The sequence below is a fragment of the Cebus imitator genome, unplaced genomic scaffold (assembly GCF_001604975.1).
Source record: "Cebus imitator isolate Cc_AM_T3 unplaced genomic scaffold, Cebus_imitator-1.0 Scaffold18, whole genome shotgun sequence".
NCBI classification, from domain to species: Eukaryota; Metazoa; Chordata; class Mammalia; order Primates; family Cebidae; genus Cebus; species Cebus imitator.
Genome location: NW_016107333.1, coordinates 17,787,979 through 17,814,452, shown reverse-complemented (window position 1 = coordinate 17,814,452; position 26,474 = coordinate 17,787,979). Strand labels below are relative to the sequence as shown.

The 26,474-nt window shown below is 42.2% G+C and overlaps 1 protein-coding gene and 1 pseudogene across 1 annotated transcript; both read left to right on the top strand.

Moving 5' to 3' along the window:
• Positions 1–26,474, top strand: part of LOC108291274 — a 36,323-nt pseudogene that overhangs the window by 2,747 nt on the left and 7,102 nt on the right.
• On the top strand, positions 77–26,474 carry LOC119466700. Its single transcript, XM_037732490.1, has 8 exons — positions 77–238; positions 7,899–8,033; positions 19,318–19,350; positions 22,779–22,951; positions 24,480–24,654; positions 24,784–24,834; positions 24,923–25,016; positions 25,113–26,474. The coding sequence occupies exons 1-8, from the start codon at positions 77–79 to the stop codon at positions 25,361–25,363; spliced, it is 1,074 nt and encodes a 357-aa protein (XP_037588418.1). The 3' UTR covers positions 25,364–26,474.

Sequence of the window (26,474 nt, the reverse complement as noted above, 5' to 3'; positions counted from 1 at the left end):
CTCATTTAAAAAAAAATCTGAATCTACATAAATGGGGTTACAAGGCGTATTGTCAGGAGTATGGCTTTAGACTTGGATGAGCTTGAACTTGAAGCAGGAGTCTGCTGCTCACATGTACTGGACAAGTTACACCACATGCCAGTTCCTCTTTGGTCCAGTGGAAATCTTACCTTTCTCATTAGTGGTTGTGAGGATTCTGGAGAATGTTATGGAAATGGCTGGCACCTTTTCCATAATGGTATGGAAGATAGCAGGCACAACATGGCATATGAAACATCAAGCAGTGTCTTTGGCCAAATATGTAGTATATTCATATAATGGAATATTATGTGGTAGTAAACAAAGGAACTAGAGCTGTAAGTGTCAATGTGGATTACTCTCACAAACATAAAATTGAGCAAGAAATAAGTTACAGACTGATTCTGTTCAGAACGATACCATTTATAGAAAGGTTAGGAAGATCCTGTAAAACAGTGCTACAGATCTTAAGGATATATACTGTGTCAGGAGGGGAAGAGATGCATGGGGTTGATAAGCTCTGGTTTCTAGGTGGTGGTGGTGGTTGCTCTGATGGGAAGGGGGTGATGTGATTGGGAGTGGGTGCCTTGGGGCTTCTACTATTGTTTTGCAGTGTTTTATTTCTTGGACTGGGTGGTAGGTGCATCAGTGTTTGTTATTTTATGCTATCTATCTTTTTTTTTTTTTTTTTTTTTTGAGAAAAAGTTTCACTCTTGTTGCCCAGGCTGGAGTACAATGGCATGATCTTGGCTCACTGCAACTTCTGCTTCCTGGGTTCAAGTGATTCTCCTGCCTCAACCTCCCAAGTAGTTGGGATTACAGGCTTGCACCACCACGCCTGACTAATTTTGTATCTTTAGTAGACACAGGGTTTTACCATGTTGGTCAGGCTGGTCTCAAACTCCTGACCTCAGGTGATCCACCCACCTCGGCCTCCCAAAGTGTAGGAATTACAGGCATGAGCCACTGTGCCCGGCCACTATCCATCTTTTTGTAGGTTCAGAGTATTTATTACTTTTAAGAAAAAGAAATATATTTTCCTTTGGGTCACTGACAATGAAGGACTATTTTGACATGTAAAATTAAATTGGTCACAGAATAAGATAGTACCTGAGGCTGAGTGTTGGCTGTATCCAACAATGGAAGTGGAAACACAGGCAAGGCTTTCCAAAAGAAGGGATCAGGGTTTTGGAGTAGGGGTGTATTTTAAGAAGGATAAATTTCTTTGTACCATTATTTCTTTTGAGCTGTAGGAGTAAAAACTTTATGGTGGTAAGTATGGAAATTACCAATTTGTCTTCCTTTTCATCTTTCAGATCCAAGAACTCATTCCCATAAGCCGTAATGTTTCACTTTAGGGCTGTCGAGCCATAGAGGAGATGCTGATTTCTAAGATTTTAAGTTAGGATTTAGCCCTGCTCAGGCTTTAACTAGTTGTGTATAATTTTACAAATACCACGTCTTTTCACAGAGGCTTAAAAAGTAAAGAAAAATCAGCAATTTTCTGATTGTATTATATTTTTCTTATTTTAAAGCATCTTTCAGCCTTCTTTGGAGAAGCTGTGATATTGTTGTGCATTTCCAAAATATTTTATTATGTGAGTCTTAATGAAAGCTGATACAGGCATTTCTTGGTAAGCTCCTTTATTCCGAAACTTAGGGATCTGATCTGGTGCCTTATTTTACAGATGAGGTAATAGAGGCTAGAGAGGGGATGTAATTTTGCTGACATCATGAAGCTAGACTCAGACCCTCTCTGAAAGTATAGGCTCCAGGAATAGGGAGTGTCCAAAATCTCATTACTGAGACCAGCTTGGCCATAGAGACCACCACCCAGGCGGCGCTGAAGGAACTGAGAAGCAGACACCCAGATAGAACAACAAAGTGGGACTATTTGGGGGGCCAACAGCCTTCTGAGCTGAGAGCTTCAGGGGGCTGACAGCATTCCAGGCTGAGGCCCTCAAGCAGATTCTGACCCATGCATTTATTCTCTCTGAGCAGGTGATGTTTATTAACAGATGTTCGTTATTTTCTCCTAGAACCAAGATAAACTAGGTAGGTAGCTGGTGCCTGCTTACCACTGATCAGGGACAAACCAGAAAATATTCTCCATGAGAGAGCCATGGGGGCAGGGTCAGACATCCTGTGCTTAAAGAATTATTTTAACCAGTCTTTGATATTTATATATTGTCCTGCCTCTTTAGAATGCCCCAAATAGTTTTCCACTTGGAGTAGGGGGCAGCTAGGTTTTCCTTGCTATCTATCGTTCTTCCTAGCAAACAATATATTCTATCATACACTCAGCATTTCTCAACATCTAATTGTATTGTCTGTTCTGACAAATCTACTTTTTTTTACTTTGGATATTGTTTTGGATCAGATAAGATATAGTAGTCTTTCCTTTTACTGTATTTGATGGCTGTCCTTTTTGGACATTGAGTATCACCAGGAACATTTTATTGCCCAGTTCTTTACCAGGATGGCATAGGACCTTTTACTGGGCATACCTGGAAACTGCTGCAAGGGTCTAACAGAGGCTGACAGTTCCTGTGTGTGTCTTGCTGTATATGTAGGGGTGCTGGAGGTTTCTCACGGAGCTTTACTGGAATCTGAGACACGGGGGAAGGAGAGCATGTGATTGAGGGTGAAGCTTAAACAGTCTTGCTCTTCTAGATCTCTGCCGTCTTTGGAGCAAGAGAGCATCATTGGTCAGCAAATGATTTCCTCCTTCTGGTGCTCAAATGGCCATGCGTTGGTTTCGGAGCCACACGTAACTGAATAGCTATGTACACCTATTCTTAACCCACTTTTGTGGGAATGCTCATTCCCTGTTGTTGAAATTGCTCCTAATGACAAACATTTATTGGCTTTGGCAATCAGAGTGTGTTCAGTACAAAATAGAAGTGGTGAGCCAGCCTTCTTTGCTGTATGATTCTCCTAACCTGTTCTACTCTGGGGCATCTGCTCATTCTTGAAGCGTTATTTAACTCTTTAAGTTATGGGGACTTAACTTTTCATGGCTTTTCAATTAAAAAGTTCCTTCAAGACAAGTCCAGCATTATGCTTGTGATACCGCAATGGCATTCCATCTTCCACTGCTTCTCACACAGTCCTTTTGCAGAGGAGTCCTCATCCTATTTCCTACCCACCAGAGGGTTAGTTCCCTAAGGATTTTTGTAGCCTTAGCTCCCACAACAGTACCTGGCACAAAGGAGACTTGTAGACTAGTGTGTTTGTCTTTCTGAAAAATTCATATGTTGAAGCACCAGCTCCCAATGTGATGATATTTAGAGGTGGGACCTTTGGGAGGTAATTAAGTCATGAGGGTGAAGCATTCATGATTGGTATTAGTGCCTTATACAAGAGACCCTGAAGAGAAGATCTCCCTCTCCACCTGTGAGGATACAGCAAAAAGGCATTCCTTTGCAAACCAGGAACCAAACTGACCAGCACCTTGATTTTGGACATTCTAGTCTTCAGAACTGAGGAGTAAATCTCTGTTGTTTAATCCACTCAGTCTGTGGTGTTTTTGTTATAGCAGCCTGAACTGACTAAGGTAAGCTGCCCAGGTAGACACTTGTTGAATGAATGAATAGAAAATGGTTACCCAGTAATCTCTGGTTTTGGTGTAAGCCCTGACCCTTTGGAACTGATCAGCCAGAACTCTCAAATGTACAGATGTATTACATGCCATTCTTGCCTCATGTCATAGAGGTGGCAGCCATTCAGTAAATGCCCACAGATATAACAGATATCAGGAATCCCAAAAGGGGGTTATGATTCATCCTTCCCCAGAGGAGAGAACTTACTTACAGTCAGTTCTGTATTTTCAAGTCTGTTGTATTTCATGCCCATAGTTAGGACTTTGAGGACACTGTTACAGCACTTTTTATGTAAAGGGCCACATAGTATTTTGGTTTTGCACTGTGCCATCTCTGTCACTATTCTGCTGCAGTAGTACAGTAACAACCGTAGAATGAGTATAGCTGCGTTCTGATTTTTAGTTATTGACTCTGAAAGTTGGATCTCGTGTAATTTTCACATTTTATAAAATATTCTATTAATTTTTTTCAACCATTAAACAATGTTAGCTGGGCACAGTGGCTCACTCCTGTAATCCCAGCACCTTGGGAGGCCAAGGTGGGAGGATCACTTGAGCCTAAGAGTTCAAAACCATCCTGGGCAACAAAGTGAGACCCCATCTCTACAAAAATTTAAAAACTAGCCAGATGTGATGGTGTATGTCTGTAGTCCCAGCTACTTGGGAGGCTGAGGCAGGAGGATTGCTTGAGCCCAGGGCGTAGAGATTGCAGTGAACTGTGTTCGCTCTGTTGTACTTCAGCCTGGATGACAGAGGGAAACCTTGTTTCAAAAAAAAAAAAAAATAGCTAAATAAAAATGTTAAAACCATTCTTGCCTTGTAGATTGCACAGAAATAGGCAGAGGCTGGAAATGACCCCAGGCTGTAGTTCTAGGAAGGCCTTGCATTCTAGGAAGGCCTCGGGATCTTCCCACTCACTCACTATGTGTGCTTAGGCACTGGGGATATGACTGGACAAGACAAACAGTTCCTGTCCTTGTGGAGCTTTCAGTATCCAGGGGACAGATGTAAATAAAATGTAACAAACACCAACCAGTGCTAGAAAGTTTGAAAGGAAAGAGATGCAATGCATGTATATAGTTCATGATCTTGATCTGGTTTAGGGGTTGGGGAGGGCTAGAAAAGACTTTCTAAAGAAGCGACAATCGAGCTGAGACACAAAGGATGAGTTGGTATTGACTGGGAGGGTGGAAAGCGGGGAGTAAAGTGTCCTAGGGAGAGGAAATGGCATAAGCATAGGCCCTTAGGTAGGGGTGCTGGTTGCATGTGGGACTCAAGGAGTGCCTGGTGGCAACTAGGGGTGAAGGGTACATAGCCTTTGGAAGAGGCAGGCCTTGGGCCAGGGCAGGATTTTGGTCTTTGTCCTAAGAGCTATAGAGTCAGTGAAGAGTTTTAAGCAGAGTTTGACAAATAGTTTTTTTTTTCTTCTTCTCCCAAATAGATTGTCGTTGTTTATTTGGGCTGCTATGATAAGATACCATAGACAAGGTAGCTTATGAACAACATAAATTTATTTCTCATAGTTCTGGAGGCTGGGAAGTCCAATACGAAGGCACCAGCAGATTTGGTATCTGGTGAGGGCTCACTGTCTGTTTTAGAGATGATGACTTCTAGTAGTGTCCTCACAGCAGAAGGGACAGACAAGTTCCCTCAGGGGCCTCCATCTGTGTGTGTGTGTGTGTGTGTGTGTGTGTGTATATATATATATATATATATATATCTAAATGTATTTTTCTCCTCAAATTCCTTTTACCACTCTGGCCTCTTGTATAAGGACCCTGATCTCATTCCAGAGGGCTCTGCCCTCATGACTTCCCACATGGCTTCACTCTTAATACTATTATCTTGGGAACTGGGTCTCAACATAAGAATTTTGTGGGGACACAGACATTCAGACTGTGGTACTGATGGTTTGATCATGCCTACTATTTTTATTTAACTAAGTTGGAGGATTATCTTGTTTGTGTATGAAGCGTTGAAGTATTTATATGTTATGTACTGGCAAATAGGTTTAGAAGTAGATAAATGCAAAGCTGAACCTATCTTGAGTAGTTGCTTCTTAATTTGTTTCTGAGAAGGGTGTGCTGTGATGGGTGAAGCTCACCTTGTCAGGTGTGTGTGGCTGGGGCCAGCCCTGCCGTGGTGTACTTCCTTTCTTGAAGCATTCAGGCTAAATGCATGCTTTAAGCCTTCATATCCTCTTGGGGAGAGACAGAGAGAGAGAGAGAGAGAGAGAGAGAGAGAGAGAATGTGTGTGCGTGTGCGCACATGTAAGTAAGTAAGCCTCTCCCCCTCTGGATGGTTGAGAGTGTTAAGGTTATAAATAAGAGCTGCCTAGCACGGTGCTTGACACATTGTAAGTGCTCAGTAAATGGCGGCGACACAACCCAGGCCTACTGGCATTGCTGCCACTGTCGCTACTTTGACTCTTTTGAGCTAGTAGGTGAAGTGAGTCTCCACTTCCCTTGAGTCAGGTGGACAAGGTGCCTTTCTCAAGGGCAGGAGCGAGGGCTGAGCTGGCAGGGAGGGTGTGCTTGTCCTTCCAGGCCTGCCTCCCATAGGTCTTCTGTGGGCCCTGCAGTTGGCCCCACTCTGACTCTTAGTTTTTGCTTCCCTCTTGACCCCCTCAGGCCTGGTAGAAAGAGTTATTTGTGAAAATGGCGGGGGTTCCCAAGAATCTATTCTAGGACTGTAAAGTCGTAAGAGTGACTCATCTCTTCAGCCCCAGCTCGCATCAGAGGGTCCAACCCAGCCCAAAGCAGGCACCCAGATGTTTGGTAACTTGGGGATAATTGTTACGGTCCAGGAGCCATAACATGGTATATGTGATTTCCAAGAAAGACAAGGCATGTAGTCACCATGCTGCTGCCTCACATTGACATTTTTAAAGCCAGGCCTTGTGGAGGAGGAAGCAGGAAAGAAGGAGACTTGCTTTTGGGCCGTGGAGTTTCAGCAGTTGCGGGAAGTTGGCTGGGCTGTGTGTGTGTTGCCGCATTGGCGCCCAGTCTTCTCTGATAGCTCCCAGGAGCTTGAGGTTGTGCTTAGCAGTTGTGTCCCATCAGTCCTCTTGGTCTTGATCCATTTACATGCTCCCAGGGACTCATGTATCAGGAGGGTCGCCGTTGCATGACACTGTCCATGGAAATCACTGTGGTCATGAGAGGAGCAGTGACTTTGGCCTGTAGACTCAGTGACCTTTCACCATGACTCAGCATGGGAAGCCGAGGCTCAGAAAACTTCAGTGTCTTGTCCAGGGCCACCAAGGGAGCCATTGGGCCATGTCTCCTGTTGTATTTAGAGTTGGGGGCTGAGAAGGGGCACCTGTCTGCATCCCCTGCCTGTCCTGCATCCACCTGTTGCAGGGACCTAATTCTAAGGGACCTGAATCAATTCAGTCTACTGCCTCAGTCTTTCAGAGGCTTCTCATTGCCTTAGGCTAAAGGCTGTGCTGCTGAACATGGCCTTTAGGGTCTCGTGGGGTCTGACCCCTGTCATTTCCTCTGTTGCAGGCCCACTTGACTTCTTTCAGTTCTTCAGATATATGGTCTTTGTGACAGGCCCTGCCTCAGGCTGTCCCTTTGCAGGGAGGGCTCTCTCCTCTCCCGTTACTTCTGCTCATTCTTCAAAGAAGCCTTTCCTGTTCCTCCCACTCCTCACTGCTGTGCTTCTCCTTCACAGCCCTTACTGCCGCCTGTAGTTACTGTATTTCTTTGTGTACTTAGCTATAATCCAGCTCCCTTGCAAGGCTGCGAACTCCATGGGGCAGGGACCCTGTCTATCTTGTGTCTGGTTTACCCCAGCACCTCATGCTGCCTGGCACATGGTGAGTGTCCAGCACCGACTTGAGGAAGAGTGATGAGGGAAGGCTCCAGACCCTTCCAGGGGCAGAGTTGCCCTACTGCTCCTGCTCCCACTACTTGCGGCTTGTCATCCTCTGCCCTGCACTCTCGTGGTGGGGAGGGGGGGGGTCTGTCCACACCCACCTGCCATTGTAACACACTCCCTTCCCTAGCAGGATGACAATTCTTCTCAGCACTGTCCTTTTTGTTTGGCCTCCTGGGAAGGATGTTTTGGACAACAGTTTGTTGTTCATTTTTTTGACTGGGAACCAACAGTAGATAATACACATGTTTGTATGTAAATGTCTACTGTCTGTATGTACGTAAAACTGAAAAAAAGTCACTGCTACATATAGTAAAGCTAAGTACTATTTTCTCTTTTAATACTAAAAAAAAATGCTTGTCCTCTTAAAATTGATTTCATACTTCTTAATTTGAAGCCCTGGCTCCTAGTGGGTCACCACCCACATTTAGAGAAGCCTGTTCTGCAAGATTGCCTGGCTGTGCAGCTGGCGCTCCCTGCTGCATCTTTCTCTCTCCGGCACTGTGGGATGGGGCTGAGGATGTTCCCTTGGGTAAGAGGCTGTCCTCCCTGCCTTCAGTGGTTCGAAGGGTCCTCAGGAAGACAGGTAGACAGGCCTGTGAGTCCTCTGCCACAGGTGCTGTAGGGTGTAGTTCAAGGCTGAACCCAGCATGTCATGGCCTCCCTGAGCACACCAGCAAGAAATGGCCTATTCTTTGCAGTGTGGGTTGTGGGAGAGGCTGGTGATTGTTTTACTGTGAAGATGAGTTTTGACTTAAAGGGTTTGAGAGATGGAGAGAGACTGGCCAAAGGGAAATGCAAGCTCAAGGACACCTGTGCAGAGGCAAGGACGTCAGAACAGGGTGTGTCTCACAAGTGGCATGGGTTTTTGTGCCAGGTGTGTAGGGTGCTAGGTGGGTAAGGATAGAAGAGGAGCTGAGGAGGCCAGGGAGCTCCAGGGTGAAGGGGTGGGGATGTCCGCCCTTTGGGCAGTAGGGAACCAGTGGAGCTGTACCTGTCTGAAAGTTCTACAGTAAGAGTATTGTTTCTTAGATGTTTGGTTTCTTTGAGGTCATGCATGTTTTATTAGGTATTTGCTCTAATGTCGTAGAATTGGAAGGATGATGTACTCATCTGTCCAGGCAAATGTCTAGAGTATTTTGGAAAGGGTCTTTCTGATGACACCCTTCCAGATCCTCAGGATCAAAATACATCATATCAGAAGTAAATATATTCTAACTTTGGATATTAATGCTCCAGACTTGAATGCCAACTGAAGCCTAGACCACAGCAGAAAGCCTCTCAAAGTCCTTGGTTTGAAGGGCAATAGCTTATTAAAGAGTGATTGCATTAATTTGCTCTGGCTTCTGTAACAAGTTACCATAAACTTGATGGCTTAAAACAACACATGCTTATTCTCTGATAGTTTGTAGGCCAAAAGTTCAAAATCACCTTCGCTAGGCCTAAGTTCAGGTATTGGCAGGACTGGTGTCTTTAGAGGCTCTGGGGCAGAGTTGGTTCCTGGTCTCTTCCAGCTTCTGGTGGCTGCTGGCATTCCTTGGCCTATGGCTACCTTGCTATAATCTCTGCTTCCCTGGGCACATTGCTGTTTCCTCTTCTGCAGTTAAATCTAGGCCCACTAGCATTAATGGATAACAGCATTAATCCATTGGTGAGGACTGAGCCTTCATGGCCTAATCACCTCTTAATGGTCCCACCTCTTAATTCCATCACAGTGATGATTACATTTCAACATGGCAAGTGACCTCTGGCTTGCAGGACTGCTCCCTGACGGCTTCCCCATTTGGCCTGCCTTCTTAATTGTGTGTTTGTACTTCATTGTAAAAGCCATGCATGCATGTAAAAAGAAAAATCAACCATTGCTGAGGGGTGCAGTTAAAAGTGAAAAATCCTTCCAAGTCCACTTCCCAGAAGTCACTGCTAGAACTGAAGTTGCTTATGTATGCACCCCGAAATTTCCTCAGTGTGTATGTGGTCTACACAGAGGAATCATACAGTGTCCATTATTTTAGTGCATAGTTATTGCACTAAATATTCTGTGCACCATTTTAGTGCATAGAATTCCACTCACTCTTCCCTCAAACATGATTTCTCTATATTTACCATGTCATGAGGCCCACTTGCACCAAAGCTGCGCTCTTACCTACAGGTGAGTCAGGAGGGGTTAGCAGTGGTGGGAGTGTAGGGCCACTTGCCATGCTGCTTTGACCTGGGACATAATATATGCACTTACCTGGAATGTCTTGACTTGTTAGCCTTTATTACAGCTCTTGTTCTAACAGAATTCAGTTATATGAATGTGCCCTAATTTATTTAACCAGTTTCCTAGCTATGAACATCTGTTTGTTTCTACTTTTTTGTCATTTTTAATAGCATTTTTCTGGTATCCTTGTACATGTATCTCTGTGCCCTTGTGAGAATATATTTGAAGAATATATATTGAAGAATTAATTTGTAGAGGAGGAAATACTGAGTCAACTTTATTAGGATGGCTACTGCCAATCAGAGGAAACCCTCCCAACAACCTCCTCCCTGTTCCCCCAACCTTTGTTTCCCTTAACTGGGCTTGTAGTCTGGAGGGAGGGAGGGAGCTGGCAACAGTGGTAGCCTGCCTCCCTCCTGTGCACAAAGTCCCAGCAAGTGCAAACCTCTGCCTCATCCGTGTCATCCCACTGCTGAAGAGGTTGTGGTGTTGCCTAAAATGTGGCTGTGCAGGCAGTTCGTGGAGGGGTTTACTCCGAAGAGATTTGATAGAACATTTCCCAACAATTCTTACTCTGTTAAAGCAGTTAGCAAAAGGTTATTCATTCACATATTGTGATAGCATGATGAGAACATAAGTGTGTTATATAATTTATCTGTATTCTTTTAAAAAGGAAAAACAATGAGCTTTAAAAAACACATGGAGGGGCTGGACATAGTGGCTCACACCTGTAATCTCTGCACTTTGGGAGGCTGAGGCAGGTGGATCACGAGGTCTGGAGTTCAAGACCAGCCTGGCCAACATGGTGAAACCCTATGTGTCTCCGGGTGCCTGTAATCCCAGTTACTTGGGAGGCTGAGGCAGGAGAACTGCCTGAACCCGGGAGGTATAGGTTGCAGTGAGCCAAGATCACGCCATTGTACTCCAGCCTGGGCGACGAGGGAAATTCCATCTCAAAACACACACACACACACACACACACACACACACACACACACACACTCTCTCTAAAGAATGACTATTTTACATGAGAACATCTATCTGATTCAAACTAGAGATGAAGCTACCTTTTCCCTCCTTACCTTTAATTTACCCCAGGAAACACCAAATTATACATTTCTTCCTCTTCCTTATTTATCTGCATGTTTATTTTAATAACTTCATTGAGGTATAATTTACCTCCCATAAGTTCACTTACTTTAGGTGAATAGGCTGATGAATTTTAGAAATTATACAGTGATGTAAACACCTCCATAATCAAGATAAACAGAACATTTCCATCACCTTTAAAAATTCCTTCATGCTGTTTTACAGTTGATTCCTTCCCTTAATCCCCAGCCCTGGGCAACCTCTGATCTGCTTTCTGTCTCTATAGCTTTGACTTATAAAAAATTTTATATAAATGGAATCCTACTCTCGGTAGTCTGTTGTGTGTCTTCTTTCACTTAACCTTTTCGAGACTTATCTATATTGTTTGGTGTTTTCATATTTCATTCCTTTTATTGCTGAGTAATATTCAGTAAGTATGGATCCTATTAAGTAAGAGAATAAAAGCATATGTGTGCGTACGTGTAAGTATGGCAGTTCATGTGAGCATGTGCTCTTACCTCATCATTCCACTTACTGACTGCTCCAATGAATTAATTTGTCTCTTCATCTTTTGACAGTTTAACTATATTTGACTATTCCTTTATTTCTTTTGCAAATTAAGGTTATACTTACAACTTTAAATATTATTTATATTAAGCAATTTGATTATGATATGCCTTGATACAGTTTTCTTCATGATCCTTGTGCTTGAAGTTTGTTGAGCTTCTTTGATCTGTGAGTTTATAGTTTTCATCAAATTTGGAAAATTTTTTGGTCATTGTTTCTTCACATCTTTTATTCCATCTCCCCCCTTTCTCTTCTCCTTCAGTGACTGGCTCATTGGTCCATTCATCCATCCTTCCTTCCTTAATTTCTTTTGTCTTTTTTCTATTTCCTTTTAGGTCATTTCTATTGCAGGGTCATCAAACTCACTAGTCTTTCCTTCTAGTATGCTCTTATTCTCATTTAGGATATTTTTCATCATAGGCATTGTAGTTTTATCTTTGGAAATTTGATTTAAATCTTTAAAAAAATCTTCTATGTCTCTAGGATGTTCGTTCTTTTTTCCAGCTCCTAGAACATGAAGAATACAGCTATAACTTTTAGAGTCCCAGTCTGCTAATGTTATCATTTGTTGTTTCTGTGGATTGATTTTTTCCTCATTATGAGTTATACTTCCCACTTCTTGCATGCCTGGTCTTTTCTTTCTTTCTTTTCTTTTTTTTTTTTTTGAGATGGAGTCTCGCTCTGTAGCCCAGGCAGGAGTACAGTGGCGGGATCTCGGATCACTGCAACCTCTGCCTCTGGGGGTCCTACTTCAAGCAATTCTTCTTGCCCAGCTAATTTTTTTATTTTTTGGTAGAGACAGGGTTTCACTATGTTGGCCAGTCTGGTTTTGAACTCCTGACCTCATGATCCGCCCACCTCGGCCTCCCAAAGTGCTGGGATTACAGGTATGAGCCACAGCACCTGGACTATGCCTGGTCATTTTTAAAATTGGGTACCAAATATTGTGAATTTTACCTTTCTGTGTGCTGGATTTTTTGGCATTGCTATAAATATTCTTGAGCTTTGTTCTTGGATGTATTAAATTATTCAGAAACAGTTTGGTCCTTTTGAAGTTTGCTTTTAAGCTTTGCTAGGTAAGATGAGAGCAGGCTTTAGGGTTACTGTCGGTAACCTTTCTGAGTACTCTTTCTGGTGCCCTGTGAATGATGAAGTTTTCCACTCTGAATGGTGAGACTGGGCACACTATTCCCAGTTCTGTACTGGGCTCGGGGATTGTTTCCTTTGCTTCTCTCAGGGGGTTCTTTCCCTGTTCTCAGATAGCTTTCTTACATGCAAGTCCTGATCAGTACTCAGTGGAAGACTTGGGGGACCGTCTAAGATTGCTGCAACACTCCCTTTTTGCAGCCCTCTTCTCTCTAGTACTCTGCTATATGGGCTGCAACTACCTTGAGACTTCCCACTGTATTTTCTCAACTCAGAGAGATGCTGAGCTCCTCCTGTGTTCCCCCTGCTTGCACCCTGGCCTGGAAACCGTCCCCAGGCAGTACGGTCAGCTTACCTCATTGGTTTTCTCTCTCTCAGGATCACTATCCTGTGCTGCCTGATGGCCCATGACTGAAAACCACAGTTTCTATGTTTTTTTCAGTTCTTTAGTTTTCATGGAGGAAGCTAAATCTAGCTCCTGTTATTTCATCTTCACTGGAAACAGAAATCCCAACCTAGTTTTTAAACTTTTAATGAAACATTTTTAGCACACAGGCAAGTATATTGATTACTCAGAGGGCCATGACTCAGTTGTATAGTTTTGTCATTTTTCCACTGCATTTTTAAAAATAAAACATTACAGATACAATTAAAATCGTCTCCTTTTTTTATTTGTTTCAGACAGAGTCTCACTTTGTTACCCAGGCTGGAGTACATTGGCACAATCTCAGCTCACTGCAGTCTCCATCTCCCAGGTTCAAGCAATTCTTCTGTCTCAGCCTCCTGAGTAGCTGGGATTATAGGCATGCACCACCACGCCTGGCTAATTTTTGTATTTTTAGTACAGATGGCATTTCACCATGTTGGCCAGACTGATCTTAAACTCCTGACCTCAAGTGATCCGCCCACCTCAGCCTCTCAAAGTGCTGGGATTACAGGCATGAGCCACTGTGCCTGGCCACATCCTCTCTTCTTGATCCTATTCTTCTTTCCATTTACAGAGGTAGTCAATATTCTGTATTTGATTATTGTCATTCATGTGTGGATTTTTAAAAATGGTTTTACTACATAGGTATGTATCTATAAATAGTCTCTATTAATATTATTATCTGAAAACACAAAACAGTATCATGCTTTACCTATAATTCTTCCATTTTCTTTCACTTTTCATTCAGCATTTAAAAAATATTTATGCTGCCAGGCGTGGTGGCTCACGCCTGTAATCCCAGCACTTTGGGAGGCTGAGGCGGGTGGATCACGAGGTCAAGAGATCGAGACCATCCTGGTCAACATGGTGAAACCCCGTCTCTACTAAAACTACAAAACATTAGCTGGGCATGGTGGCGTGTGCCTGTAGTCCCAGATACTCAGGAGGCTGAGGCAGGAGAATTGCCTGAACCCAGGAGGCGGAGGTTGCGGTGAGCCGAGATCGCGCCATTGCACTCCAGCCTGGGTAAAAAGAGCGAAACTCCATCTCCAAAAAAAAAAAATATATATTTATCCCTATGATACATATAGCTTTAGTTGAAATGTACATTCCACAAGAACAAGGATCTTGCTGTGTTTTGCTCATTGGGATAATCAAAGCATCTAGATAGTGTTTGGCACGTTGTAGGCTCAATCAATATTTGTTGAATGAATGAATTCATTTTAAGTGCTGTATAATACTTGACTATATGAATATGCCACAGTTTATTCTCCTGTTGATGAATGTTTAGGTTGTTGTACCTTTTTTGTTTGTAATATGAACAGTACTGCAGTGAATGTTACCGTTTGTGTCTCCCTGTGCACGTACATAAGGATTTCTTTTAGGAAATACTGGGTGTTAGGGGCAGGCACCTTTCCAACTTAGCAGTACCTTGCTGAGTTACTCCATGATAATATTATCAATTTATACTCCCACTAGTAGTGTGTAAGATTCCCAGTTCCCAATTTCCCAATACCAACATTTGCTATTATCAGATATTTTAATTTTTGCCAATCCTGTATACATAAGATTACGTTTTGTTTTACCTTTGTTTTTGTTGATAACACGTATCATTTTTCCCAATAGAAATTTGATGTCTTCTTTCCACCCTGGGAATGGACATAATGATAGTTGGAGGACTGTGTTTTATACCAATGAAGAGTGAAAATTTTAGACCCAACCCCTAAGGACCTAGAGGAGTCCATAGTACAGGAAGAAGAGAAGAAGTTGACCTCTGACGGAAACAAAGGTATCAATGGGCTTCCTGTTGTCTGTCATTCTCTGTACTGCCATCTGTTAACCACCAGTGATGTGGGAGATACTTTATTAGCAAGTATTTCTAGAAGCATAAGACCTAATTGGAGCTTGCATTTTCTTTGTGGGACTTAAAACATAAAGGCTTGACAAATTATTTAATAAATGTTATAAGAAATAAATATCTGTCTAGTCCAATGGCTCAAAATTTTGGGGGAGGTAGAACACTTGGAAGTCATGATCCTCTTTATGGAAATATTGATTTTAACTTTACAGAAATTTGAAATGTGCACAAAAGAGGAGATATAGTCTTAAGAATTCTTGTGTACCCATCATCCAGCTTCCACACTTTCAGCTTCTTTTTTTCCCTCTCCACCTCTGAGCTCCTACTCCTCCCTGCACCCACTGTCGCTGGATTATTTTAAATTTTAGACATTAATCCATTGCATCAGCAAATGCTTTAGTATGGATCTTTAAGAGATAATGACTCTTTTTGTTCTATTTTATTTTATTTATTTATTTATTTTGAGGCGGAGTCTTGCTCTGTCACCCAGGCTGGAGAGCAGTGGCACGATCTCAGCTCACTACAACTTCTGCTTCCCATGATTCTCCTGCCTCAGCCTTCTGAGTAGCTGAGACTACAGGCATGTGCCACTACACCTGGCTAATTTTTATATTTTCAGTAGAGACAAGGTTTCACCATCTTGGCCAGGCTGGTCTCGAACTCCTGACCTCAAGTAATCCACCCACCTCAGCCTCCCAAAGTGCTGGAATTACAGGCATGAGCCACGTGCCTGGCCGATAATGACTTTTTTTAATTTTGAGACAGAGTTTTGCTCTTGTTGCCCAGGCTGGAATGCAATGGCATGATCTTGGCTCACTACAACCTCTACCTCCTGGTCAATTTTCAAGCAATTTTCTTGCCTCAGCCTCCCAAAGTAGCTGGTATTATAGGCATGCACCACCACGCCCAACTAATTTTTGGATTTTTAGTAGAGGGGTTTTTCCATGTTGGTCAAGCTGGTCTTGAACTCGCGACCTCAGGTAATCTGCTTGCCTCAGCCTCCCAAAGTGCTGGGAGTATAGACATGAGCCACCATGCCTCTTTTTAAAAAATTATGATCATAAGCCAGATGTGGTGGCTCACGCCTGTAATCCCAGCACTTTGGGAGGCCGAGGTGGGCAGATCACTTAAGATCTGTGAAACAGTGCTTATTTTCTTCATAGGTGTTGTAAGGCTTATCGGCAGTAATCCAAGTAAAGTTCTCCCTCACACAGTGCCTGGCTCCTCATAGGGTCTTCACTGTTAGGTGTTACTATTGCTGTGGTCATCATCATCATTCTAGAGAAAGTATCCTTAATATAAGTGATCATGGCTGGGTGTGGTGGCTCATGCCTGTAATCCCAGCACTTTGGGAGACCGAGGCGGGTGGATCACAAGGTCAGGAGTTCGAGACCAGTCTGGGCAACATGATGAAACCCTGTCTCTACTAAAAATACAAAATTAGCCAGGTGTGGTGGCACACGTGCCTGTAATCTTAGCTACTCTGGAGGCTGAGGCAGGAGAATCTCTTGAACCTGGGAGACAGAGGTTGCAGTGACCCAAGATCCCGCCATTGCACTCCAGCCTGGGCAACAGAGTGAGACTCCATCTCAAAAAAAAAAAAAAGAAGAAGATTTGTCATTAGAAAACTGATCAAATTAAGATTGATAATTCAGAACAACATTGAATTTTTGTTATTTTAGTAATATTATATGACTGTGGTATTTTGGGAAATTGTTCATTTAATTCTTTCCATATCAGGCGAATTTAGAGTTTATGGCCTGGTTCTGTGTGTAATCTGATTCTTCAGATTCCCAGTGCACAGTTTTTGCTTGTCTGTAGATGGTGTTGTTATTACGACACACATGAAACTTGAGGGATAAATAGGGTAAGGTCCGTTGGAGTCACTGTAGCTATTAATTCAAGTAGGATCTTTCCAGACGAGTTTATTATAGATAGTATTTGATATTGAATCTTTATTAAAAATTGTTTTAATTGTTAATAGACATTGTGAACTGTCACCATGTATTCAGTTGGTTACCTTTTGCCCTCATTTATTCCATTACAGCAACCAGCGTTCTGTTCTTCAAACATACAAGGCATGCTCCTATCTCGGTAACCTTTACAATGGCTGTTCCCTCTATCTGGAATGCATTCTCCAGGGAGTCATACATAACTGCCTTCCTGTCTTCCTTCAGATCTTTGTGCAAATGTCATATTAGTGAAATCTTTCCTGAGTTCCCTAGTTAAAATTGCAACTTTTAAATCTCCTACTTCCTGTCCCTCTTTTTACTTAATTTTCTCCTTAGCAACTATCACTTTGTGGCGGGCCCTGTATTTTACTGCCTCATTGTCTTTCTCCCCTTTCCTAGAGTATTAGTTTCATGAAAGTAGGGACTTTATCCACCTGGTTGCCTGATGAATACATTATACCTAAAACAGTACCTGGAGTAAAGCAGATACTAAACTATTTGAATGAATGAAAAAAAAACAGGAATGAGTGAGTGAATGAATAAAAATATAAATGGTTGAAAACATGTATGAATAAATACATAGATGAAAAATACTCTAAGGCTGGCACAGTGGCTCAGACCTGTAATCTCAGAACTTTGGGAGGCCAAGGCAGGCGGATTACGAGTCAGGAGTTTGAGACCAGCCTGGCCGATATGGTGAAACCCTGTCTCTACTAAAAATACCAAAATTATCTGGGTGTGGTGGCACATGCCTGTAGTCCCAGCTACTGAGGAGGCTGAGACAAGAGAATTGCTTGAACCTGGGAGGCAGAGGTTGCAGTGAGCCGAGATCGTGCCATGGCCTTACAGCCTGGATGACAGAGCAAGACTCCATCTCAAAAANAAAAAAAAAAAAAAAAGGAAAAATACTCTGATAGTAACCTGTATTTTTGTGCAGTGGAAATAAGATAACCCGTTAAAAAACTGATTTTTTAGATATGGATAATGTTTTGATTATCTGCCTGGCAATATTTAAGTTAAGTTGGCATCCAATGTTATTTAGCTACAATAATGTTTGGAGTGCTGTAAAATTTGTAATCAAATATATTTGTTACTTTTTTAAAAGTTTATTATCTATGAGAAAAGAATAGTTTTCAAATTTTGATAGAGTTAAGCAATACAAGGGACAGATTTTTTTTTTTTTTTTTTTTTAAAAAACGCAGAGCCTTGCTCAGTTGACCATGCTGGATGGAGTAGTGCAGTGGTGCAATCGTGGCTCACTATAGCCTCAACCTCCTGGGCTCAAGAACTCCTCCCATCTCAGCCTCCTGTGTAGCTGGGACCACAGGCATACCAACACGTCTGGCTTATTTATTTTTATTTTTTTAGTGGAGACAGAGTCTCCCTGTGTTGCCCAGGATGGTCTCAAACTCCTGGGCTCAAGCAAATACTCCTGCCTTAGCCTCTCAAAGGCCTGTCAATCCTGGGATTATAGGCATGAGCCACCACATCTGGCTGAGAGATCTTAGTTCTTTCTGGTAATGTATCAAGTATCCCTTTATCACCCCAATAATGTTTATGCATTCTGGCTAGATTTATAGTGATGAGAGCTCTTTTTTTTACACATAAATCCTAGAGGTATATGAAGTCTGACTTTCAAATCAATAGAGTAACTAAAATATTTTAGAGCCACTTAAATAGATGACTACACTGGTAGGTGTGAGACTCGTCAGTCTGTCAGAGGCATAGTAACTGTATATTGGAGAAATTGGAACCACTTTATCTCTGGATGGCGCTGGGCTGCTGCTTACCTGCTAAGTTTGAGTTTCAGTGCAGTTAATAGATTTGGAATTTGGAAGAAAGCTTAGCTTTTCTCATTGAAAACTTTAAAAGGCAGATGGTCTGACTCCTCCAGACACCTCAACCCACACCAGCATTACATACAATCTACACACGTATGGGCACAACCTAGATATGGTTCTACCCAAAGTCTGAGGTAAAAAATTAATTGTACTCTACAAGATACCAAGCATAGTAAAGCTACTAGCTTGTGACTTTCTGAGGACCTGCTTGGTTCTGAGTTTTCTTCTCCTTTTTGAGTGTGGAGATTATGGTTTCACAGTAGGGCAATTCATCTAACAATAACTGCTTTGCCAAAATCTGCTTTTTTGTATTGGACAAGTGCTGCACTTACTTTATTCTATACTTTGTGCTGTGTTCATCACTTTTATCTTTGTATTCTTTGCATCTGTAGCATGTTTGGTGGTGTTTTGTTTTCTCTTTGATATTTTGACCAATTGACATATTGTAGATTTTCTCATCCATAAGAAACTGTTTTTTAAAAGTTTATGTTTCATGCCTTTTTCTTTCCAACTTAATGCATTAAGCATCACCTTAAAATTATTTTGCTTCCAGGATACTAACATATTTTCATCTTTTGGTTTCTGCTTTTTGGTAAATTCTCAACTTTGTATTAAAATATTCAAATTTACAGAAGCTATAGCCCTTATCTTGTACTTCCAGCAAATATTACAGTTTGTTGTTTTTCAACAGCTTTGCAAAGGCTGAAAAATTTTCCTCATACTTCTCTCAAAGCCAAGTTGCTTCAAACCTCATCAACAAAAAGAGGTACATACAGCCTCTTACTAAGTTTAAAGTTTCATTAGATGATCTAGTTCAATCTTAAGCCTTTTGACATACTGAGTCAGGGGTGTCTGTAAGGCACGTTTTGGTCTTTTTTTTAAAAAAAAATAATAAAATAATGAAGATTTATTCTGTTATTTGAGTAAATCCAGAAGAAACATTTTCTACAGAGGTATGTATTGGGTTGCTTTTCTGAAAGGAGTAAGTGATATATAGAGAATTTATTTTTGTTGCTCACTTAAAGCCAAATGTAATTATTTCAATTTTATGCCAATTGAACTTAATAAGTGCTTTAAAATGAACTTTATATATACATTATAATGGACTCAAGCAAGCATTTTTTGACTGATTTCATAGAAGTAGAATTTCTAGAGGTAAATATTATAAAACAGTTTTAGGGATTTTAATAGACATTTTCAAATTATCCTGCAGGAAAATTGGTTCAGTTTATACTCCCACCAACAATAAAAGATCTCCAGTTTCCTCCTTCCATTTGTCATCTTAGTGGTCTTTAAGCAGAAAATATTGTTTTCATTACATTTCTTTGGCTTCTAATGCTTTTGAATCTTTTTTATGTGCTTATTGGCCATTTTTATTTTTGTGGGAAGTGCCTATTTCTCCATTGCCTCCTTTCTTTGGAAATCATTTGTTTTTTTTCTGAGTAATTTTATAAAACTATAAAATAATTTTATCTTTTTTTTTAACATTTGTCTTTTTCTGAGTAATTTTAAAGATTTCTTCATAGGCTAAGGATACAAACCTTTTATCTGTCATTGAAGTCACAGAAACTTTCTCTCAGTAAGTAATTTGTCATTTTGCTTTATTTTTTTCTTTAGTGTTTTTTTTTTCTAGCCAAGTGCCAAAGTCACATTTCACTTAATTTTTATCCTGCTGAATGAAAGCATTTTAACTTAGTGTTTTAATGTAAACAGGAGGAGGACAGAATGTAATTATCTAGGTCTTGCGCTGTCACCCAGGCTGGAGTGCAGTGGCATGATCATAGCTACTGTAGCCTCGAACTGCTGGGCTCAAGCAATTTTCCCACCTCAGTCTCCCAAGTAGCTAGGACTACAGGCGTGTGCCACCACACCCTGCTAATTTTTAAATTTTTGTGTAAAGATGTGAATTTGCTATGCTGCCCAGGCTGGTCTTGAACTCCTGACTTCAAGTAATCCTCCCACCTTGGCTTACTGAAGTCCTGGGATTACAGGCCTGAACTACTGTTCCTGGTTCAAAGTTTACTTTTGTTTGCTAGTGGTGTTCTTGATATCTTTTTGTATTTGATGTTTTGATGCTAATGCTAAAGTATTACACTCACCATCTGAGGTTACATGACTTGTGTTTTAATATCAAACAGATGAAACTGTTTAGTTCTGCATCTTTGCAGGTATACAAAATGTACCTACCAGGACTCTGCTTTATATCCATTGAAAGCAAAAACTAATAGAGTAAGACATTGCCTGGCTAGAGGCTTTGAAAGAATGGAGCATTCTGGTTGAATTCTATTGACTTAGAAGTATGAAGATGAAAAAATTTCAAAACTTTAATTTTGTGTTGAATGCAATTCAAAAATATATAGCCAATGATTCCATTTTTTTTTTCTCTAGTAAATTTGGACATTCGGATCTCCTTGGTCTTTTATTACAGAACTCCTAGTGTGCGTGAGACTTACATTGTGAAGATCCTTTTCTAAAACTTAAGATGTAAGAGGATGTAAATGGTATTGTATAAGATCAGGCTGGTTGAGAACCGATATCTGTAAATACACTTTTTAGACTAAATCTCTGATTGCCACTTATTTTCTTATTTAACTCATAAAAATAAAACACAATGAATGGAGGGTGGAAATCGGAAGATTTTTGTCTTTTAATTACATGACATTGTTTCATGTCAAAACAGAACATATTGTATCCCTGGCTTTGGATCTGCAGAAGGAAACACATTTTCTCTACCTGCTGTATGCCAGAGGTTCTTGAATGCCTAGAGGGCTTATTGTAGCATAGATTGCTGGGCCCTACTTCAGAGTTTCTGATTCATCAGGCTGGGGCAGCAGGGGAGTCTGAGAATTTGCATTTATAAAAAGTTCTTAGGTATTGCTGGTTGAGAGACTATATTTTTGAGAACCACTTTTATATACCAACTATAAGTTGTAAAACTCTATGAAAAGCTTAGTTTGGTCTGGGATAAGAAGCACACAGATTATGGAGCAAATCATGCAAGATTCAATTCTTGATCCCAGCCTAGTGTAGAATTCAGATAACAAGCAATACACAGTGATATAACACAATTCTTGGTTTTCGTGATTGCAAGTCATAGCCAAGTACTGAGTGAGAAATTCAGTTTTATTTTCAAGGCTTAGAGATTCCAGGTGATTCTAGAAAAATAGGATTTAGTGATTAACCCCATGAGACTAGGAGTTATTTATGTCCTTTTCCTCTCCCCTATCACTTAACATTTAGCCTTACTTTAGAAGGGCCTTGCATTTGTTTTAAACTGGTAAAGAGCTTTGAGTGCTTATTAAATAGAAAGCTTTGTGTTTTTATTTATTTATTTTACTTATTTTTTTGAGATGATGTCTCACTTTGTTGCCCAGGCTGAGGTGCAGTGGCGTGATCTTGGTTTACTGCAACCCCCGCGTCCTGGGTTCAAGCAATTCTCCTGCCTCAGCCTCCTGAAATTACAGGTGTCCGCCACCATGCTTGGCTAGTTTTTGTATTTTTAGTAGAGGTGGAGTTTCACCATATTGGCCAGGCTGATCTCAAACTCCTGACGTCAGGTCATCTACCCACCTCAGCTTCCCAAAGTGCTGGGATTACAGGCATGAGCCACCATCCTTGGCCCAAAAGCTTTGTGTTTTTAAAGATAATTAGGCATGTTTCTAGTTTTTTAAAAATTCTTAACAGTCATGTAGGAGAATAAGAGAAACTTTTTCCAAAAAAGAGAAATCATTTTGATTATTTTATCTCATTGGAATGTTGAATAATATAGTCTGCTTCATTAATCATCAAGCATGCTATGAATTTTTCCATTTTTTATAGGATTTGTATCTCAATTGAGGTAATGTCATTTATACTCCATTTAAAGATGAAAAATAAAGGCCAAAATCATAGGCCTGGCATAGAAGCTGATAATGAGGACAGCTCCGGAGGAACAGGTATATACACACACACATAGACATGCATAAGGTATACACACACATTATTTTTAAAGTTTATTTTTTGAAGTTTTTAAAGTGAAAGCTGGTCCTGTCCCTCCCCACAGTGGGCGAAGACAGAGGTTGCATGGTCAGCTTTGCTTGTGAGGCCACTGGTCCCTCTGGATGCTGCTGCCTGGCCACAGCCCTTTCCCTTTCATCTTTCTCATTGACCAATGGGCTTAAAGCATTAAGACCACACCCCTATTCTGCATTCTAGTGTGACCCAGATTACACCTCTTCTGGCTCAGTCAAACAGCTGTATGGTAGGCAACTGGAGGTGTTCAGCAGTCGTTGCCAGGATCATACTGATGTGGCCACAATTTCGCCTCTTTCCCTGCCCTTCGATGTCCAAAGAAACCTGACAGCAAATTGGCTACAACCAACAAAAAGGTAAAATGCACCACATTGTGGCCCCCCCCCAACCCAGGCTCAGGCCCCCTCCAATGGCAGGACTGCTGCCAGAGTCTGTGCCACTCCTGAGACACACTGGGCTAGGCCCCTCAGTGCCTCTGGGCTCCACCCACCAAAATCTTGTCAGCCAGCCCTGCCCCCTCAGCAGCCTAGCTCCTGTCCTCACCAGTTGCCCCAGGGTGACTTTGGGTGGGTGACTCCTCGGGCTCCCTGCTCCATACTCAGTTCTCACTTCCTGCCGCCCCAAGCCTGACCTCCCTGGGGTCTTTGGGCTCACATCTCCAAGGACCTGGGTCCTGGCCCTGCACCCCCTCCCCCATCTTGAAGTAGTGACTCAGGCATCACGCCAATCTCCCACCACCCCAGTGAGGAGTGAAACATAGTGACCTCACAGTCTCTCTAGGAACTATTAGTACTGCCACGAGACCAGCCTTTGATCTTAGGACCCAGTCCCCTAAGTGTTCTCACCCTCTTTCTGGTTCCTCTGGTCGCAGCATAAGTTTCCAGCTGGAAGGGGAATGGGAACTATGGGACCTAGGAGCAAGAGGTTTCAGGCTGCCTTACTCCCTTAACATAGACATTGGCAGGGTGAAAAGCCCACACTTCCCATGTGAGTTCAAAACATTGACAGTGTCTTTGGGTGGCAATAGAAGAATGAGTTTGGTTTGGTTTTCTCCCAGGCTTCTACTCTCCAGAGAGTTTAGCATTTTTTTTCTGAGTTCTCCACCTCATATTTGAATTCTCCATGGTTCTGGGACCAGAGTGCTCTTCAGTCAGTGGTCTCTGGAGTGCGATCTGCTCATCTTCTGTGGAACAGATCTTGGGAAACTTAATTTGATAGCTTGAATCTTCCTCATATCATCTCAACCTGGGGTACTTTGAGTGCCTGGGATTGTTGCCTCTCAGGGAAGTGCTAGCCTGACTGGTTGTCAGGAGCCCTGTGTTTCTGCCCTGACTCAGTTCTTAATTTGCTCTTTGATTCTGGACAAGCTGCCTCTCCTCCTTGGGCTTGCATTTCTTGAGGAGATAGAGTTAGAGAATATCAAAGGCCTTTGTTAACTCTGAGAGTCGAAGGTTTAAAGGCCCACTTGAATGTAAACCTCAAGGCCAAGGGCTCCTGTCTTTTTCCATCTTACATCCCTGCGATTAATAAACATACCTGGCCGGTATGTGCTGAGTAAACGTTTGTTGAATGAATGCACCTTTCTAAATCACAAGCTGGCAGAAGGGTGGGCTTTTCTCAAACTTCATCTGTAGAGGTTTATGTTACTGTCCCTTTGAGAGAATCCAGATTCAGACTTTCAGTCCTGTGGCTATGGGCCAAAACAAACAAAGACCCAAATCCCCTTTCTTTGGGAGCTTGAGGAGAGTTTACCAGTTCATATTTCCATTGGGTCTGAGAACTTTGCCTTTAAAATCCATTCCTGGCCCCTGCCTACCCCTTCCTGGTTTGGGGAATAGAGTCAAGGGGCCACCCTCAGTCCTCTTCCTTTGACTCTCCCCACAGGAAAAAACAGAACCAAGAAATTGTGGATCAGTTGGAAGAATTAACTCTTTGCTCACAACTTGACTGCTGGGTTTGGGGGGCACCCAGACTGCTGAATTTTGTAAAGGCCTCAGTTTCATCTTGCTCACTCCCAGCCTGGGGAAGAAGGCTCACCCCCAGATTCCACCCCATCCCCATAAGTTCCCTGATAACTTGGTCCCGTGGGTGGAACTACCCTAGGGCATTGTTAGCTTTCTGGGGGCATGTTCCTTGCTGTGCCATCTCTGCCTCCCCCAGTAAGAGCTCTATCTTCCTCTTCCTATAGGAAAAGAAAGAATGCCACCAAAAGCAGGGAGCCCTAAGGGAGCAGTTACAGGTGAGTGGAGGGTGTGAATTTCCCTCTTGTCCTCTGGAGAACGTTTCTTTCCTCTTCTTTCAGCACTTGCTTGGCTTTTCTCCCAAAGGTGCACATTCAGACTGCAGGAAGCCTCGTATCAGAGAAAGCTCAGTTACAGACAGCCCTGGCTCACAGGCAGCATGCTTCCAGGCAGAAAGAAGGTGGGAATCTGGGCACCCCATCATCCTTCAACCTGGCACTTTGACAGGCCTTTAGGGGGAGTCCTTTGGGCTCCATCTTAACCTCTCTCATTCCAGGAGAGTCTGAAGATCTGGCCAGCAGCCTGCAGTATTCCTGGCAGCATGTGGGAGAGTTGGAGTGGGCTCTCTTTGCTTTCACCACACAGCAGAAGAAGGCAGACAGGGTGATTCCAACCACTTGCCCCGTCCGCTGGCAGCCTGGCTTCTCAGATGGAGGAGTGAGCCTAAAGGTCCCTTCTGCAGGATGGAGTGTCCTGCCCAGAAGGCAGCATGGGCCATTTCTCGCTGCTTTTCTGTGTGTTTGTTAGAGGCAGCCTAACAAACCCTGCTGTGTTTGAGTCAGCTGCTGTGGGTGAGTTGGGGGTGCTATGGGGAACAAGCACTGGACACAGAGCTCCCAGGCCAAGTGCTTGCCCTGCCCTTACCTGGCTGTGGCCTTTGCCAAATCCTAGGTAGGGAATATGGTACTTGTACTGTGAAGGTACAGAAGAGTAGTTTAGTATGTTACCATTTGTGTAGAGAGAGGGAACGTGTGTGTGTGTACGTACATACATACTATCATAATACAGGTAAAACATGTCTGGAAGGATTAATAAAAAACTCGAGGGGAAGGAGAGCATTAGGATAAATAACTAATGCATACGGGCATAAAACCTAGATGACAGGTTGATAGGTGCAGCAAACCACCGTGGCACATGTATACCTATATAAAAATCTGCACATTCAGCACATATATCCCAGAACTTTAAGTAAAATAAAAAATAAATAAATAAAATAAAACACAAAAAACTCAGGAGAGAGAAACAGAGTGGCTGGGAGATATTTCCCTTCTGTACCGTCTGAGTTTTGGACTATATGAATGTATCATCCTTTTAAAAAGTGAACAAAAGATTAACTTTGTCCTTCCTATCTGTGCCCTCACCCCCAGTGAACAAATGGGCTTAGAGAATCAGATATACCTGGGTGTTCAAATCCCAGCTCTGCCTGAGTGATATTAGGCAAGCACTTTAGCTCTAATACTTTAATACTCCATGCTTTTCATCTACACCATAGAGGTAATAATAGTAGCTATCTCATGGTGGTTGTGAGGATTAAATGGGATTGTTAACATGGTGCCTGTTGAAGCACTCAATAAAGCTTCAAACAGTGGTTGTAGTAATGGTAAAACAATAGCAATATTATCTGATCTCTCTGGGCCTCTGTTAGTCAGCTATAAATTTGATCTCTTTCCCTGTCCCTTCCATGTTACTAACTTCTTTTGAAAACAAATGAGTCCATGTGCTTGGAAATGCCTTCAAAAAATGTCAAGTGTGATTTAGAGTGAGGAAGTGTTACTGTGGAATAGTTATTGTAGCTATTGTTACTGGTCGGCCAGCTGCTCCTCTGCCTGCTGTATCCTGACTTAATCTTTGGTCCGTA